Genomic DNA, 17,608 nt, shown 5'->3' with positions numbered 1-17,608 from the left:
TGCCCAAGGTCACAGCAGAGGGGCCAGGATGTAACCCAGGTGGTGGCTCTAGTTCACCCTGTGTCCTTCATTCCCTCACCCCCATGGATCTGTCCCCAGAACTATTTCTTGCTTACTAAGCACTTCTCTATGCCCACAGGGAGGGATGGCTCCACTAGGTCACATGTCCCCCCCACTAAAAGAGAGGGACAGTGACATGCCTAAGGTCACACAACCCGTACAGGGAAGAGCCCAGGCTATTCTCTATCCCAAGTTGCAGGGACCCCCAGAGGGGCCTGAATGGAGAGGTTGGCCTCACAGCCCTTGGCCAAGGAAGACTCAGCCTGGCTGTGGGGTTACTCAGCCTCTCCAGCCTCAGCTGCTCACATTCTGAGAATGATGGTGGATGGGGTTTTCCTCATCTAAGAGGCAAGTCCCTGAAGACCCCAGCTCCACCCATCTGTGTCTACTCCAAAGAGCTGAGTGGCCACAGGAGGTGGCCAGTCCTGGACCTGGCACCATTAGGCACTCACAAAGGACTATCCTGCTCCCCTAGCAATGGGCTGAGCAGGAGCTGCAGGGCCTTGCCCTGGAGTCCTCACTGGGAGCCTGCTGCCTCCCTGAGCTAGAGTGGCCTCAGTTCAACGATACCATCTCTCCAAGGAGATGGTCTGTTGGGCAGGGGTGGGGGTTACAGAAGAGGGGCCAAAGCCTGGCCCATAGTGGCAGGGTGGGCCATGCAACATGCCCACTGCCATTACTGGAGGCATCCCGTCAGGTGGTGGCAGCAAGGCTCCCAGGAGCTGGGGGGCAGATCCCCTGGGATCCCACAGCTGAAGAAGGAGTCGTGCTCAGGGCCTTGTGTCATTCTCCCCAAATTCTTCTTCCGGTTCATTTCCAGCCCAGGGAGAAGTGGGGGCCAGGCCTGGACACTCTCTGCCCACCCAGGTCTCAGCTGTCGCCCTTGACTGCTGCCCCTCACGGGTCCCTACAAGGGCCTGTGGGGGTCTTGGCCAGCCACCTTCACCTGCACCCTTTCACAAGGGGCCCTGTCCTACTGCTAGTGTGTCTAATGAGGGCTGCCTGCTGTGGGCCACCGCATACAGGGACAGCATGTTCTGCAGCATCACTCCTTTTTTCCTCTCTGCTGGCAGCGCCAGGGCTTAACAACTCTAAGTCATTTGATCAAAACCGGCCTCTGTTCATATTTTTAATGCCATTTTTGAAAATTAAAGTATAATACAACCAATTACTGAGATAAAAGGGAGGCCTCTTCGTCTGTCTGGAGGCCAAATAAAGGAACGTTGGAACACCTGTTCATCCTATGAATATCTTTAAAAGCTTTGTTTTCCCCTCAATCAGTTGGTTCTGCCATTTCACCCTTTTCTGAGTATCAATAGCTTGGGCTTCAAGGTGGGTGCAGGGGGCAGAGGAGCAAGGTCTGATCTCACTTCCCCTGGCCTACAGTATGCTCTGTGCAAGGCTGTTACCGGCCCTCACCTTCATATTCAGGGGAGAATGTGGGCCCCAAACATGAAGGCAGGGACCTAGGGACTCCTAGAGTCGGAATGGAAGAGAAACCCCTTTAGCCTACCTCTGCCCAATGCCCTGGCCCAGTACCCCACTGTACCCTGACATCCTGTAGGTGTCCTTCTCGGACTCAGATGCTCAGAGAACCCCTATGCCCTCTGAAGGACCAGGAGACCCCAGAGGCTACCCGGCCTGGCCTAGGGTCCAATATCCTGTGGACTCCTCAGCCCACCTTGGCAGAAGCCCTGGGTATGGGTGAGGGATCCCTCAGGTGAAATCGGAGAGACCGGCAGTGGGGGACACCATGAGACATTTATTTGCAGCTGGCAAGTGCCCGGAAGCCAGATGAGGACAGAGTGGGGAGCGACCCTCCATGAGGCCACCAGCTGGGCACCCTGGGAGACGCTGGCTACCAGCTCTCCAGCCGAGGCCCATTCTTCCTTGGATGCTATCCCTTAGTGGGAGGGTGTAGGGGTGGAAGGACGCTGCTTCGCACCACTCCCTGGGCTTCTCACTGGGGCTGAACGCTGCGCCTGGGGGGCCTGCTGCCTATAGGGCTGTGGGGAGACTGCAGGAAGTCAAGGCATGTCTGGTTGGGTGTTTGGCACTCTGGCCTAGCTTAGGCCTGGGCATGGTGGTCCTAGGGATGATCACTGGGGCACTCAGGGAGACTGGACCATACGCTTGTGGGTGTCGAAGACATAACGCTTAAAAGATAGGCTGAGTGCCACATGTTGCGCAGGCTCAGGCCGATCCACGCCTTCCTCCTGCTTGGCTGCCTCCACTCGGCCAGCCCGGCTCCGCTTCTTGAGGGTGAGTGTCAGGATCTTCTTAGACTCGGGGCTGAGGCCACCTGCAAGGCACAATGGAAGACCCTGTCATTCTGACACTCCCTAGGCTACTCACTTGATACCCTGAATGGGCACTTGTACTGGCCAACCTTCACACCCACCTACCCTTAGGCCGAGCTCAGACCCCCAACGCCCCTCTGGGCTTGCCCCTTCTGCTTCCTTCCCCAGCCAATGGATCTCTGAGGACTGTGGTCCACTTTGTCACCTAAATCCTTGCATCTTACCCACCCCACCACACTAGTTTATGCTACTGGTCTGCCTAGCTTGGAGCTCAGTAGGTCTCCTGCCTTGGTCTCCTGGTCCCTTGCTTACCCACCCGTCCTGGACTCAGGGCCCCGTGGGGATCAGCCCCAGAACCGGTGTCCATGTCCTTCCTCTGCTCTGAATGGTCCCATTGCTTTCCGGCATACTCAGGCTGAGACCCATACCTCAAAATTGAGGCCCACCAGGCTAGGCGTTTTCCACTCTCCACCGCTCTGTGGCCTGAAATGCTGATCTCTGCTGACGGCACTGTGGGCTCCCATGCCCTCGGCCTCTAGTTGAGTTCAGCTAATGGGAACCTCAGCAGAGCAGAGGGAGGAGGACAGAGTGGCCAGGGTGTTGACCCTACTCTTTTGGCCAGAGCTCCTGTTAGGGGTCCTTCTCACTGGGCTCTGGAAGATAGATGCTGTTCCCCTGTCCCCAAGTGGGGGTGGAAGCAGCCTCTCTGCTTCCCACCCTGTCTTACTTGCTCATTTACAGTACAGATTCTCTGTTCACTCCCTCTAGCTGAACTACTGAGTGGAAATCTTCCAGCGCCCTCGCCCCCCCAACTGTTTTGGTGCTTTCCTTGCAGCTTTGAGGAACACAGGGCTGCTCCTGGGCTCCCATCACACTTGAGCCTTTGCATATACTGTTCCCTCTGCCTGGAATACTCTTCTTTTCCCACCCTGCTTGTCCTGAAATACCAGGTTATAGTATCCTTTATCAGGGGCTTGTTTTTATGAGGAATCTACTTGGTGGTAGTACGGCACAGTCTCCTTGTGGGCTGCTGGCCTGGAGGAGACCACTCAGCTGGCCCTGAGCACAGATGCCAGGCCCCACCGCAGCTCTACATCAGTGGAGAGCCCTGGTACAAGCTGTCACCCTCCGTGAACACCACAACTATGCTAGGAGGCCCTGGTGGGAGCAAGCTGGCAGGGCTGTGGCAAGGCTGAGCTGAGGAAGCACCACGAGATTGGTATGCAGCAAGCAGGCCCATTGGGTGGCAGCACCTGGGACTTCTGGGTGAGCTGGATATGAAGCCTTCATAACCTGGTGAGGGCAAGTGGGATAGAGCTCATCCCACACCCTGCTTGCCAAATGAAGGGTCCTGGTAGGCCTCTGTGTCCCCCAGAGGCACTTCTGATTTGCTTAGTGGGGCTGCATCGGCCAGTGGATGCCCAGATCTGGCGGTAAGTTGAGGGTAGGCACCGTGCTCTACGTCTGCTAGCACCTAAAGGGGTTCCTCCCTGGCCCATCTTGCTTGGGTGCTAGCTCAGAAGAGAAGCCAGCTATGGAGCTTAGGTGTCAAGCTTCAGTGATGGGAGGACCTGGCCCAGTGTGCCTCAATTAGGGGAGTGCTGGGGGGCAGGGGCAGGTGGGTTAGTTCTTGCTTAGACTAGGCAGGCACTCCATGTATGTTTGCTAATGATTTCAGCAACCCCTTCAATTTTGCAGATGGGAAAATGGAGCCCGAAGAGCAAGGAGGGCGATGGCTTACTCGAGGCCCCACAGTGAGTCAAGAAGAGATAGGATTTGATCCCTGGGCCTGCATCTGTGGCAAATGCAGGGTACTACTCCCAGCCCGTCACTCTAGGGGGCATCCACCTTAAGTAGACTCCCAAAAATGGTTCTATAGGGTAATGCAGGTTGTAAGAGCATTTTGTACCCGTCCTGCAGCTCCTGAACATTTAAAACAGTGGCTAGGAGGCTCTGAATGACTTCCCCACTGCAAGAAGGACTCTGCTTCTCTCTCCACAGATGGAGGTGAGATTGCTAGCCATCGCAAAGTCTGCATCCCCTGAGACACAAACTGATATTAACGGGGCTCCAGGACACGGTGGGCCTTTGGGGGTCTGTACCAAGGGGAGCAGCCCTCCTGCTAGGCGGCACAATGTCTAATCTCAGGCTCCACACCCTGCTGGTCTCCTTGCCTCTGGGATGGGGTGTGGGGCGTGGGAATGGCCCTGGGCCAGCCCCTAAGAGCAAGCGCCAGTCCTGCAGGTATCTGATTCTCCAAATCAGAGCCCCGGTCTTCCTTCTGCAAACAGAGAAGGTGGCTGGCACCAGACCCTGACAAATGGCATGGGCAGCCTGTCTCCCTCTGGTGCCAGGAGGTCTGATGGCTGAAGAGGTGCGGGGCTCCCCGGCGTCTGTGTCAGGCTGGGGCGACAGGTGTGGCTCAATCGGCGGCCCATCTCGCCCAAAATGGCTCTCGTTACATACAGTGCATATCTCCCACTACCTAAAGCAGACAGAGCTGGAAAATCTATCTGGCACTGGTGAAGAAGTGGCCATTTAATTGCTCTTTTGAGATGGTCAGGCTTGTTTACCTCTACTCCATTCCAAGGTGGCATGAACACATCGCCCATAAAACCTGACCAATAGAGACCTGTCTGCTGGGGCTGCTGGGCTGTTTGGATTCACATTAATGTCAATGGGAGCTGCTTTGTTTGCAGTGGCAAATGGAGGGAAGTGAGGGGCAGGTCAGGGTGCTAGGTGGCTGGAGTCATGCTGAACTTCCCATCCTGCTCCTGGACTTTCACTCAAAAACATTCATGGATGCCCCAGGCCTGAGGGACACTGGTGGGAAACATGCAGACCAGGACCTGGCCCACTGAGTTTACTAGTCTGAGAAAGAGCAGACCGTAATCAAGTCAGTGAGATAATCTAGATAGCCACCAGGCAATCAAGGAAACAAAACCACTGTGTTCCTGGGAGGGGACAGCAGTCAAGTCCCATGTGCCAAGGGCAGACTTCTCTGAGGAAGAATTCTGGAATGGGGGCCAGAAGACATGGGGCTGGCCACACAGAGATCCCAGGCAAAAGTCTGAAGCAAAGAGAGTTTGAGTGCCAAGTCCAAGGGTTATATGAGTGTGACACTCAAGGATGGGTGAAGGCATGTGGCCTGCAGCATACCACATCCATAAGGCACCCCATGTGCCTAGCTCTGCAGAAGCCCAAACCAAGGAAGGTCCTGGAGACCTGCAGGAGCCATGTACCAACCTAGGGGGACAGAATGGTGAGGGTGGTGCCTGAGTGCCAACCATCCATCTGCCCAGCATCCACTAGTGGTTCCTAAGCATTTCCTATGGACCCTGGGGACACAGAGGGAAGTAGGACAATCTCTCATGGAGATACCATTCTCTCTTAGGAACCTCTCTCTGGGAGGCCGCGTGGGTGGAGCAGCAGTGTGTGGCCTCTCCTGGGATGGCTCCTGGCCTCTGACTTCTATATCCCCCTCTTCCCACCTGACCCATATGACTTTTTGAACTGCACCCTCGCTCCATGTCACATGTACTCCCACCTGAGCCTGTGCATTCAGAGATTCCTACCCCAGGAGTTCCAATGGCTCCCAGGTTCACCTCTCCCTGGAATCACTGTACAACAGTCATCTCCTAATAAAGGTTTCCTGACCACCTTCACGCCTCTGCTGCCCTGACCCCTCCTACCTCACTCTATTTTCCATAGCTATTATCATCTTCTAACATATGCTATTATTTCCTAATTTGATATTGGTTGTTTGCCCCTGCTAAAATATAAATCCTATCTCAGCAAGGATTTCCCCCTCTCTATTCACGTTGTAAGCCCAGCACCTAGAACATCACCTGTAATAGGTGCTCAAAGAATACTGCTGAATGAATACTGAATGAGGCCCTGCTGGGCAAGCACTGGCTGTTAAGCAACCCAAATGGTCACAGCATGGACCCAGCAACCCAATTCTAGGAATTCAGTTCTATCAAGCAACAGGAGATTTGTGTCACCACACATGGAGGCGCTTAATCCTCACAATGCAGTGTAGAAGAAGAAACAGGCCCAGAAGAGTTGTAACTGGCCCCAGGTCACTCAGTTCTGGAGAGACAGAGAAAGACCAACTCAGTGAGGCTTCCTGATCCCCAGTCTGTGAGCTCACCAGGGAGGGCATGCTGAGACCAAGGGGAGCACAGTCAGGATAGGACCAGCATGCATTTGCTGTGGCAAAATGTTCTGGGACATGAAAAGTGACACCTGAGAAAAGTTTAAAGTTACACAAAGAAGACTGATGTTATAATGTTAATTAAAAACATGCTGGAATCAAAATTTTTGTGAGTTCGGCTCCAGTCCTGGGATGAAGAAAGAAAAGACTAGAAGGCTATCCATTAGGCCATCTGGGGTCAGGAGTACAGTTACAAACAACACTTTCTTCTTCCCTCTACTTTTCTTTATTTCCCAAGTTTCTACTCTGACTCACAGGGCTGTCTACTACAGGGCTATTGGCATGGCCTCCTGCACCCAGAAGAGGCAGTGCCCTCCTAGTGTAGTCTGGCTGCTAAACTGATGGGTTAGGGAGGCAGCAGAGAAGAGGGAGAGGGCCCCAGGGGGATGGGCAGGGAGGGAGGGCAGGTGGTGAAGGCTCTCAGAGCTGTCTGGGCCAGGAAGCTCACCACCATCTCGGCCATGGTATGGTCTCTACAGCTCTCCAGCGCTGCCTGGTAAAGGACAGGGCTGAGTAGAACCATGAGGCATGCAATGCTCAGGGCTCCTTTCAGGTCCTGGAAGTCCATGTTTCTGACATTGCTGCTGCACCAAGACTAGTAATTCTTGCTGCACCAAAAGCAGGCACAGGCTTAGGAATTCACCCTCCACAACCTCCCAAAGGCTCACCCCCTGCTCTCTATCCTTGCCCCTTCCTGGTCCCGCCTCTGCTGTGAAGGGGCTGCTCTAAGGCACAGACACATAATCTGGGCTTGGTTCTACCGCCAGGCATAGAGTCCTCTTACTTGGCATCTGCAACTCTGCATCATCCAGCATGTGCCTCCCTCTGCGCCTCACCTCTGCTCACTCCCTAGCCCCATCTCCAACCATGCTCCATGCTTCAACCAGAAGAAATCAATCAGGCCCTCATTAATGCACTCCTTTTGTCTGGAACACTTTTCTGGCTTTTTCTGTCTGGACAACTCCTGCTAAGCCATTCTCTCCAAATGAAGGCTCCCCCTTACCTGTCCAGGCTGAGTGGGATCCCTCCTGGAACCCTACTTAGTGTGGTTTTTGCTTTATGTTTTCATCTCCTTGGTGGTCTGTTAGGACTACCTCTCTAGTGCTGGGCACGGGGCCTGGCATGTGGGCTCAGGGAGGGTTTGCTGGATGAAAACAGGAAATGAATAGTCTCACCCAGGAGTGCAGGGCAGCAAAAAGAAGAGGTCCAACAGAGTCTCAAACTTCCAAGATAAGATATTAACTATCTGAAAGCCTGTGGCCCACTGAGATGCCCAGACTCAGAGAGCAGGCTCCCACCTCATGTGACTTGGAGCACGGCAGGGTGGGCAAGAGGGTGAAATAAATGCAGCATGCGTGTGAGGTTCAGACTATGACCATCATTCCACAGGGTCTCAGCTGACATCCCCTGCTCCTTCTCCCCAAGTCTAGGGGTTCTTGGAGCCCGGCAGCCCTGCTCTACTCCTGATGAGCTCAGATCAAGGAGGCAGCGGGGGTGGGCCAGCATGACCCTGGGGCTGACATTGCTGCCCATGGCTTTCCTTGGGAACACTCTCCCAGGGCCAGGCTGGCCTTTCTCACTGAGCGCCAACTCCACACAAAGGCATAGTGGGCTGGAGGCTGCTGGGTCTTGGCTCAGGCTGGGGGTAATCAGGGAAGAATGCGGGAAGCACAACTGTTTCCCAAGCCCTGGCCATGGGTGCTGCCCTGACATGACCATCAAAGGCTGGTAAATTGCCTCCAACTGCTGGTGTCGCTTTCATGTTGGGGGACAGAATGCAAGAGGGGCCTCCACACTGGTGGGTGGCTTGTACCCTCCCAGTGGGAATTGAACCCTTGCAAGCAACTTGGGGTCGCTAGCCCCCTTGGTGGCCCCATGGGGCTGTAGCTAACTCTAGCCACTCCAGCGCTTGCCCCCTCCTGGAATAAGCAGCTCTGAAGAGAGGCTGAAATGACAGGGCAGAAAGAGAGCCCGGGCAAGGGGCGAGGCCGTTTTTGGGGTCAGCATCTGGAGATGACAGATAGACTAGGGAGCTCAGAGGTACATGCCTGGCAGTTGGGCTGGACTGACGTATGGGGTAGCTGGAGCTGGGTGGCCATACAAGGTCTTGAATTCAGCCAGGCCTTGAGTAAGAACTGGATGCTAACCCTGTGAGCAGGAGCGGCTGCTCAAAGGAGGGGACCTCTCTCAATAAGGTGGCCCTGAGCAGTCGGGCTGAGGTCCCTCAAACAGGGCAGCTGTACTGCTACACAGTGGGCTCCAGTATCACACTTCACCTGAAGAGAGAGGTCTCTGCCCACCTGTCCCCAATTTTGAAGTCACCCCAAATAGGTCACAGGTGATCATGGGAGGTATGGGTGGTGCAGGACCTGACAAGACCTCTGATGTGGCCAACATAATGGCCTGTGCAGGATGCACTGCTGAGGATGAGGCCAGGGGTAGGCCAGACTGGGAGGGCTGGGCTGGCAAAAGGGGCCAGTGTGAGTGCCGCTTGGGTAGAGAAAGGGGAGACTGGCTGAGAGAGAGAGCCTGGATACCAGTCGGCTCCCTTCCTGTTAAATCCCTAAACTCCTCTTTGAGGGGTGGTGGTAACCTTAGAATCCTCTGACATCTCCCAGTCAGGCCTGGTTTCTGAGTTTATCCTTGGGAGCAGAAGCCTTTAAGTGGCTGGCTGGAGTGGACAGCCACCTAGTTTTCCCTCTTTTCTCTTCTAGCTATGGGTCCTGCATGTAAACAAAGACACAATTTGCTTTAAAAGATAAGGTGATTAAGTTTTTATCAGAAATGTTCTCTGCTGTCCCTGAAACAAAGGGAATTAAGGGAAGGCAGGGGACAGAACAGGCCCTTTATTGGAATCGTGAATCGTGCTTTCTGAGGTTCTGGAGCGCACACTCGACAGGCTCCATGTGTCGCCTTTGATTGGGTGGAAGTGAGGCAGTTGGTGCCCATACCCCCATTTTGATGTCTTAATGTTGCCTAATTCCTTCTTTAATTTATATTAAGCTTCTTAGCATCAATGATGAATTCTTCAAAAACAAAAAAAGACCCTTTGCAGAAATCTTTTCCCAACTGTATAAATTGAAATAATAAGGTAGTCAAGTCTTTGGAGATTGGGGGTGCATGGGGAGGGAAAACCAGTGCATTATGTGGAAGGAAAGATTCTGTTTTAAGGCAAAAACAAAACCATTCTGAAATGGTTTCTAGAATCAGACAGAAGCTCAATTAGAAGAGTAGCTGAAGTGAAGGAAAGTTTGTTATCACACAGAGGGGTGGGTGTTTGGGGGACAGGCACAGTTGGTGTGGGTTTGGCAGGGGTTCTGAACTACCTAATATCATCCAACACTGGCTCCCGTGTATCCCTCTCGGGAGAGGCCCAGGGTAGTCATGATATCCACCTGGGGTGGGGCCATATCCCCCTGATTTGGCTGTAGGGCTAATGAAGGCCATTCCTGGTGTGCAGCCTGGAAGCTTAGGCAAGGTTTAAACCCTTGCCTGAGGTCGTACAGCTGAGAGTAGGGAGCCTACTTGGCAGCTCTGCTGGCTTGCTTTGGGCTCCTCAGGGGTCCCTTCCCTCAGTGCCCCAGTAGGTCCTGCAGGAGCGGTTTCTGGCACTGGGGCCGTGGACCCTGGCCTCCTGGCAGGAGCCACCAGGCTGTTCTCCCACTAGCTCTCACTACTGATCTGCTCTTGTGTCTATGGTCAAAGAGATCCTTCCAGAACAAAACCTGATCATCCCTCCCAGCTCAGAAATCTTCAACCATTCCTCAGTCCAAATTCCTCTAAGCAGCTCCTCATCAACTGCCTCCTGCAGATCCAGCGCTTTCTCACCAGCACCATTCACCCCTGCACAGGGCCCTACTATTAACCCTTGCCCTGGCTCTATATAGGTGCTCCTTCAGCCTGGGAGACCCATGATGCTATCTACCTGTAAAACCCTACTCTTCCTTTAGTCTCTCAGGGAAAGGTTTAATATCTTGGTTTGGCCTTCTCTGATGCCTTTCTGGCTTCCCTCCTCCATAGGGACCAAGGCCCTACACAATCTGCCCCACATCCAGACCTTGGGTCTCTGGAGCTAGCAGCTCCAGAAAGGGACACTACTGGCAACCTTGGCCCACCAATACTCTGTCTTGTCTGCCAGTGGGCCGGGCCCTGACAGCTGGCTCTCTCTCAAAGTCAAACTCCCCCTTGAAGGGAGTCAGAACTCATCTATCTGCTTGTCTGGCTCCTAATCACCCTTCCATAGCCAAGTCAGGCCCTGTCAATCTATAGGAGGCTTGGAGAGCAGGATATCAGAGGTCGTGGTGGGGGAGGAGGCAGGAGTGCATTTACCCTCTCATCCCACATACCGAGCTCACCCAGATCTGGTGGCCTGCTCCTTAGTACTCAGGGAGCCTGGACCCTAGTCCCTTTCCTTCAGCTCATGCTCCCTATAAGCACAGGTGGAAACAGCCATGTGGGTATCTGACTGTTCAGGGGGTATGGGCCAGGAGCTCCATGAGTGGGTGGGGGGTATTCTGGGTAGAGGCCCTGCAACTTGGGGAAGGAGCTGAGCTGCCTCCGAGTAGCCGAGTTTCCAAAAGGCGAGCCCAGGCAGAACTGCTCCCGGGGACTCTTTTGGCTGGGCCTTGGGCTGAGGTTTGACAAAGTCTCTGAGTGGAGAGGGAAGTCTAGAGTATAGGGACTGGGCCTGGCTGGATCCCTGCAGTGCTCCAGGGCAGAGGGAGGGAGGGAGCTGAGTGAGTTGGGCTGCACAGATCAGCAGATATTCTATAAGTAAGTCACTTTCTAGGCAGGGGAAGTAACCATCCAAGGTCACACAGCAATGATTTCCATTAAGACCCAGGGCTTTACAAAGCTGTCCACATGTCACAGGCCTGAGAGTCTGGCTGTGGACCTGGCCAAAGGGCTGAAATTGCCTCTGAGTGGGGAGCAGTTGGCAAAAGGCAAAATGGCATGGCTGGAGGCCACCACACCTCAGGCAGTGTGAGTAAGCAGTGTGGGCTAGATGAGTAGGCAACTCATCTCCAGAGACTTCCAGAGACAAGCCCTGGGAGCTGCTCTGCTCCAGCTGCCAATGAGTTGGGGGGAGCCTAATGGCCTTGGCCACAGCTCAGAAAGACACTGAAAGTAGCTTAAATAGCAGAGAGGAGGCCTGAAGTGGAAAGACCATCTTGTGTAAGGCAGGCCTGACCCACACTGCCCCAAAGTTGGGCACCAGCCATTTCTTGAAAATCATGAAAAGAACACCAGCTAACGTTGGGGGTGCCTTTACCATATGCCAGGCCCTGTTCAAAGAACTCTTTCATAACAATGCTCATCAACTCCACAACTACTCCTCAGGGGACTGCTTATATGCAAGGAAACTGAGGCACACAGGGATGACATATGTGGTGGGCTGAGTGAAAACTCAGTCTGGTTTGAGCTGGACTCCTCTCTGCTGCACCATGGCCTGGTGCCCACGGGCTTTGGTCCTGACCCCGCATGACCTCCACAGGTGCATGCATGTGAGCTCCCTTTTCTAACCAAAGGTGGCTCTCTGAGGGCAGAGACTAGATCCCACAGTCTGGCACAAGGCCTGGTCCAGGAAGGTTTGGAAAAGCACTTTTCCTCAACTCACACAAGGAGGGTACACCATCAACTCCATCATTAGAGGTGGAAATTGAGGCCCCGGGATACAATATGACTCTCCCAAGGCCACATAGTGGCAGAGAAGTGATGACACAAGTTCTTTTCTAGGTAGCTGGAGGTAAGGGGCCATCTCTCTTCTATCAGACAGCAGCGAAGAGGGCCACCTTTCGGCCAGACTGACAGTGATGCACAAACATGTGCATGCACACTCACATGCATGCACACATGCACCAGCATGTACACAAACACACCTCTTGAACAAGAGACTCCCTAGAGTAGGGGTCCCTAATCTCTGGGCCATGACCTGTTAGGAATAGGGTTGCACAATAGGAGGTGAGCAGCCTGTGAATGAGCGAAGCTTCATCTGTATTTGCAGCCACTCCCCAGCACTAGCATCACCACCTCAGCTCCACCTCAGATCATCAGGCATTAGATTCTTATAGGAGCATCGGTCCCTGGTGCCAAAAAGGATGGGGACTGCTGGCTTCAGTAGGTTCTGTTCAGCTCCTGGAACATAGTGGCCACTAAATCAGTCTTAGGTAATTGCCAGAGGACAGTGACCAGGCCTCAGAGAGCAGTGAGGACAAGGGACAAGTAGGGGATGGGTGATGTAGTGCTGCTAGAAATGGAGCCCTGAGCCTGTGGCTGGGTCTGGATGTTAGGCCATGTGACACGGTGGCCCTACTGCCTCACTCTGAGCTTTGCTTTCCTCCTTGGTCAGGATGAGGGATGATGGGAGTAAGACATACAGCTGGCTCTGCCTCCAGGAGGCCACTGTGGTCCCCTGACTCTTCCCAACCTGCCCCTCCTGCCTGTGCCCTCCTCCGTGGACAGCACCTAGGGCAGACAGTAGGGGAGTGCATGGTTCCTGATGGCCCCCCATGGAGACTGTCCCCACAACTGAGGGAGCAGAGTTTTAATACTCTAAACATGCACTCCTTAAATGTGTACTCTTTAATAGCAGTTAATCTTCAATTAAAATACCTAGAGCAGAAACTAAGATAACTGGTTAAAAAAGTAGAGCTTATTGACAATAAAAGTCTTCTTCATATTGCTTTTCTTAAAAAAAAATTCCACATATTAAAAATGTCATTTTTATGACAGGGGAAAAAAACCTGAATAATGAAGGTGAACAAAGGCCTGGGGAGTACTCATCTTCCAGGGTCCATATGTGGCATCCTGATTACTGTATCAGCCTGCTTTCCAGAGTGGGGGAGAGGGGTGGGCAGGGCAGGGGCTGGCTGTCCTCTTTAGCTGACAGGGAAGGGAGGGTGGTGAGCTTCAGTAGTCCCTGTCCATGTTCTTGACAGCTATAGGCTTCCATGGTTTACCCCTTCCCTGGCTGTAGCTGGGGTGAACACAGGGCTGGCCACCTGTCTACATGGGCACAATGAGTCATGTGCACATGCATCGCCCTCAAAAAGAAAGTCCCAGGCTTGGGTCCAGGGAGGTCAGTGTGTGTGGGGGGCTGATCCGCCCTCCTGACATTTGGGCACCCTTACCCTACTAACACCCAGCACACTCTCTGAGACTGGCTGTACTGTTATTGCATGCATACCAGGTCTGTTTGACAGCTTTCTGCTGTGTGTCTGCCTGATATCAGGCCCTGGGCTGGCTCTCTCCATCTCAGCCCTCATGCCCACTTGAGTCTCCCACATTCAGCATGGGGCCTGGCACAGGGTAGGTACCTATTAGTGGCATCACTGCTTCCTCCCCACATCCTGGTCCTTATCCCTCTACACTTTGCATTGTAATTGTCTCATGGCTCACTGTCCACTGCCACCAGCCCTGGGGCTCCCTGTAGGCATGATGGGGATGGAGTGCCCTCCTCTGGCTCAGTGCTGTCCCATGAGTTGCTGATGGGCTGATGTGGACCCCTATCTGGTGTGTGTCCTTCTTCCAAACCACTGTGGTTCTGTGTGTGATTCAATCTCTTTGTGGCCACAGGGCTCAGATCCTTCATCAGGGATTGGTGGGGCTATTTTACATCTGGGGAGGCTGCCCTAGAGTCTGGGGGAGTGTGTAGGCTTCAGCTTGGAGTACTTCCAACCAGGCGTCCCTCTATCCTCAGGAGTCAGGGTTCCATGGGACAGGGGAGAATGTACCAATAACAGTACTGAGCCATCTGTGGTGTCTCTGTGCCAGTATGAACACATGGCTGTTCTCGTCTGGGAATCACAGCCTGTGTACCAAGGAATGGCTGCCATCATGGCCTATTTCCTGGGCTTTGCCTTGCACCACAACCAGCTATGGGAAGGTCACAAGGTCAGGAGCTCCCAGTTCTGCTGGGTACTTGGGGGATGGCCCCCCTGTACCTCAGTTTCCATGTCTGTGAAAAGGACCAAACAATGCCCCTGCTTTGGTGGGGAGTGGGGAATAGCTCCTCAGGGAGGCAGTGAGTGGATTGACATCAGACCCCTGCAGAGAGCATGGCACAGAGAGGGACTCTGGCAATGTTCCCTGTCTTCTTCAGCCTTGGAAACTATGTCTTTGTCCTCTGTTTTTCCAAATTAAGTTTGTGGAGACCTTAAATGTCAGGCACCTGTGCTACTGGTACTGAGGTGTGAGTTGCCACACATGGCCTCATGCCTACAGAGGAGTGTCTGCACATGCATGGTCCTTTGTGGGTGTCAGAGAAGGGGCTAAGGTAGACCAAGGCTGGGCTCAGAGGAAGCCACAGTCTTATGAAGACCCTGACAGGCCAAGAGGAACCTGGAAGGCTAGGAGATAGCAAACACTGGCAGGGCCCCGGGGAGAGGGGCTGTACCCACTACCTGCTTCTCCAATCATGGTGTCCCAAACCAGTCTGGGGCACATGGAACTCTGCAGAGAGTAAGCCTAGGGCAGGCCCCCGCAGCATCCTATGTGCTAGGCACGTCACCTCTATGACCCTCTGAAGGCCTGTTAAATAGTCACCAGTGTAGTGTGGTGGAAGGGGGAAGACTGATGAATAGCCTGGGAACTTGGAGAGCCTCCGTTACTCTGCTCAGCATGAAGCCCATGGCTGTGCTGGTTGGGGCATGGTATTGGGCAAGGACAGCAGGGTAGTGGGCAAGTGGCCTAGTATCTCAAAGTTGGAGGCACCAGAGAGGCCAATCCAACCCAGGAAGGGCAGGGGCTCTTCTATCTCTTGGGAAGATGGTGGAAGCTGGTGCTTCAAGGAGATCTCCACAGCTCAGGGCTGGTGATGATTTCATTTCTAGCCTTTTGGAAGCAACGAGTACACCAGTAGCCACTGTCTGGCATTGAGGCCTCTAACATTTCCCATTCACTCTTCACTCACTTATTTATTCAGCAAACATTTTTTCTGTAGAGGAGACGGCATTTGCCCAGGCATTATAGGAGATACGTGTGAGATTGGGAAGGGGCGGGAGAGGGAGGGACAGGGTGGAGGAAAAAGCAGAGCAGAGCCCGTGCTGCAGTATGTGCGTGTGTGGCAAACCACAGCCGGGCTGAGGTGAGGGCAATAGCCTCCAGGTACACTTCAGCAGTTTTTACTTAACCCTTTGGTCCAGACTATGGATGAGAGAGGCAGGACTGGAGCAGGATGCAGAGCCTCCAAGATTTTTCATCTCAGATGCAGAGAGGCCTCTGGGAACTCTGAGTCCCTTTTCTTTGTTTTGGAAAGTAGAGAGGTTAGAGCTTTGACTGCCAGAGAAGGAAGAGTGACATGTGGAGAACTGTTAAATTATGAAGCCTAAACAGAACACGAGTTCACGCTGGGCTGAGCACCTGAAAGATGATGCCCTGCTGGCTGGCCTCTGGAAAGGCAGTATACTAGAGCAGGCTGAAAGCCCAGCTGCACCCCTATGCTCCGTGTTTGCCTTGTCAACAAGAGGTAGACCCACACCTCCTCTAAATCTTCCAGGGGCCCACACCCTACACCACGCAGGCATGCACATGCACATCCATGGGCACACACATGCTCTTTCCTGGGGCTCCCCACACCTCACCAAGCCTCTGTTCAGATGCCATCTTAGCAGCAGGGCCTCCCCTGGCCACTGTCTACAAGGAAGCAAAGCACCCTACGTCTCTGCCATCAGCAACCTGTGTCTCAGTGCTATCAGCACTGACGTTGACACTCTAACTTAGTTGAGTGGTAGCTCTCGTACTGGGATGGAAGCTCTGCCAGATCGGGTCTGTGGCCACAGCACTCAGTGCATTACTAGACACAAAGTAGGTGCTCAGCCAGTAGCATCAAGTGATTGAACTAACTGCACAGCCTTAGGCAAGCAGCTGAAGTCTTAATCTCTGAAGACAGTGGCTGCTGGTCTGCTCATTGCTTCCAAAAGGCCAGAAATGAAATCATCTCCAGCCATGAGCTGTGGAGATCTCCTTGAAGCACTAGCTTCCACCATTTTCCCAAGAGGTAGAAGAGCCCCCGCCCTTCCTGGGTTGGGATGGCCTCTCTGGCTGACCCCCAAAGGTGCTTCCAACCTTGAGATGCTAGGCCACCTGCCCACCACCCTGCAGCCCTCATCCACCTCTATATACTTGAACCCAGAATGGTCCATCCAACTCATTTATTGGGCATCAGTTCAGGCCCTATGGAACAACTCCTCTAAGTCCCACACTGTTGTCTTCATCACAAGCTTGAATTGTCAAGACAGTATAAATTATATTCAGAGTTCTCTACGTAGGCAGGAAAGCCCTCACTACATTTTCCTGGAGCAAAACACTTTCATAAGACATGGGTAACTATGATGATACAAAAAAAAATTCAGGGTCAGTGCCTTCTATTATAAAATGAAGCCATTTGGGAGCAGTATACCTACTGTACCTGGCTTTCCTCCTTCTAGGACTAAAATCCAAGTCGATGGCACCTTGCTTGTGCCCACCAACTCAGCCACCCTACCAACCCAACTTCGGTTATTTAAGTGGCGGCCTGCCTACCCACGTGAAAAAGAGGGTGGGATTGGATCCACATAGCCTAGTCCCAACATGGGCTTGCTGTGTGCTTTCTCGAGGCAGGCAGTCCACCTCTGTTCTCTCTTCTGGGAAATGGGCACAATCTCTAACACACACAGTCAATATGAGGGTTCATGCCAGATAAGGGGCATGGCGTGTAGGAAAGCTCCATGAATGCATGGCCTTCTCCATTCTGGTGACTCTGAGAAGTGCCTAGCCAGAGTTCTCATGAGGCTTTAGACTCAGGAAGCTGTTAGAGCTTGTTGTAGATGTATGTGAAGATGCTGTATGTGAAGAGCTGATCCAGCACCTGCCTGGCATGTGGCGAGCCCTTCCCAAATGTCGGCAGTCATCATCAGTGCCTGGGTTGGTGGCATTACTTCAGGTGGTCTGTGCTCCGCAAGCTGAAAGCACAAAGTGCTGCCTGTGGGCCCACAGCTGGCCACTCCAGGTGACTTAGTGCACATGTGCTCTAGGCCTGAGATCGGCTTAGGCC

General features: G+C 53.4%; 1 protein-coding gene across 2 annotated transcripts in view; it reads right to left on the bottom strand.

Moving 5' to 3' along the window:
* Positions 1–1,175: 1,175 nt before the first annotated feature.
* EEFSEC (eukaryotic elongation factor, selenocysteine-tRNA specific) overlaps positions 1,176–17,608 on the bottom strand; it is a 241,187-nt gene continuing 224,754 nt past the window's right edge. For both annotated transcript variants that reach the window (XM_015587143.2, XM_015587145.2), the window contains exon 7: positions 1,176–2,362. In XM_015587143.2, coding sequence (XP_015442629.1) covers positions 2,172–2,362 — 191 coding nt within the window. In that variant the 3' untranslated portion in view covers positions 1,176–2,171. The remainder of the gene's footprint in view (positions 2,363–17,608) is intronic.

Source organism: Pteropus alecto, unplaced genomic scaffold, assembly GCF_000325575.1.
Source record: "Pteropus alecto unplaced genomic scaffold, ASM32557v1 scaffold191, whole genome shotgun sequence".
NCBI classification, from domain to species: domain Eukaryota; kingdom Metazoa; phylum Chordata; class Mammalia; order Chiroptera; family Pteropodidae; genus Pteropus; species Pteropus alecto.
This window is presented reverse-complemented; position numbering and strand designations above follow the sequence as displayed.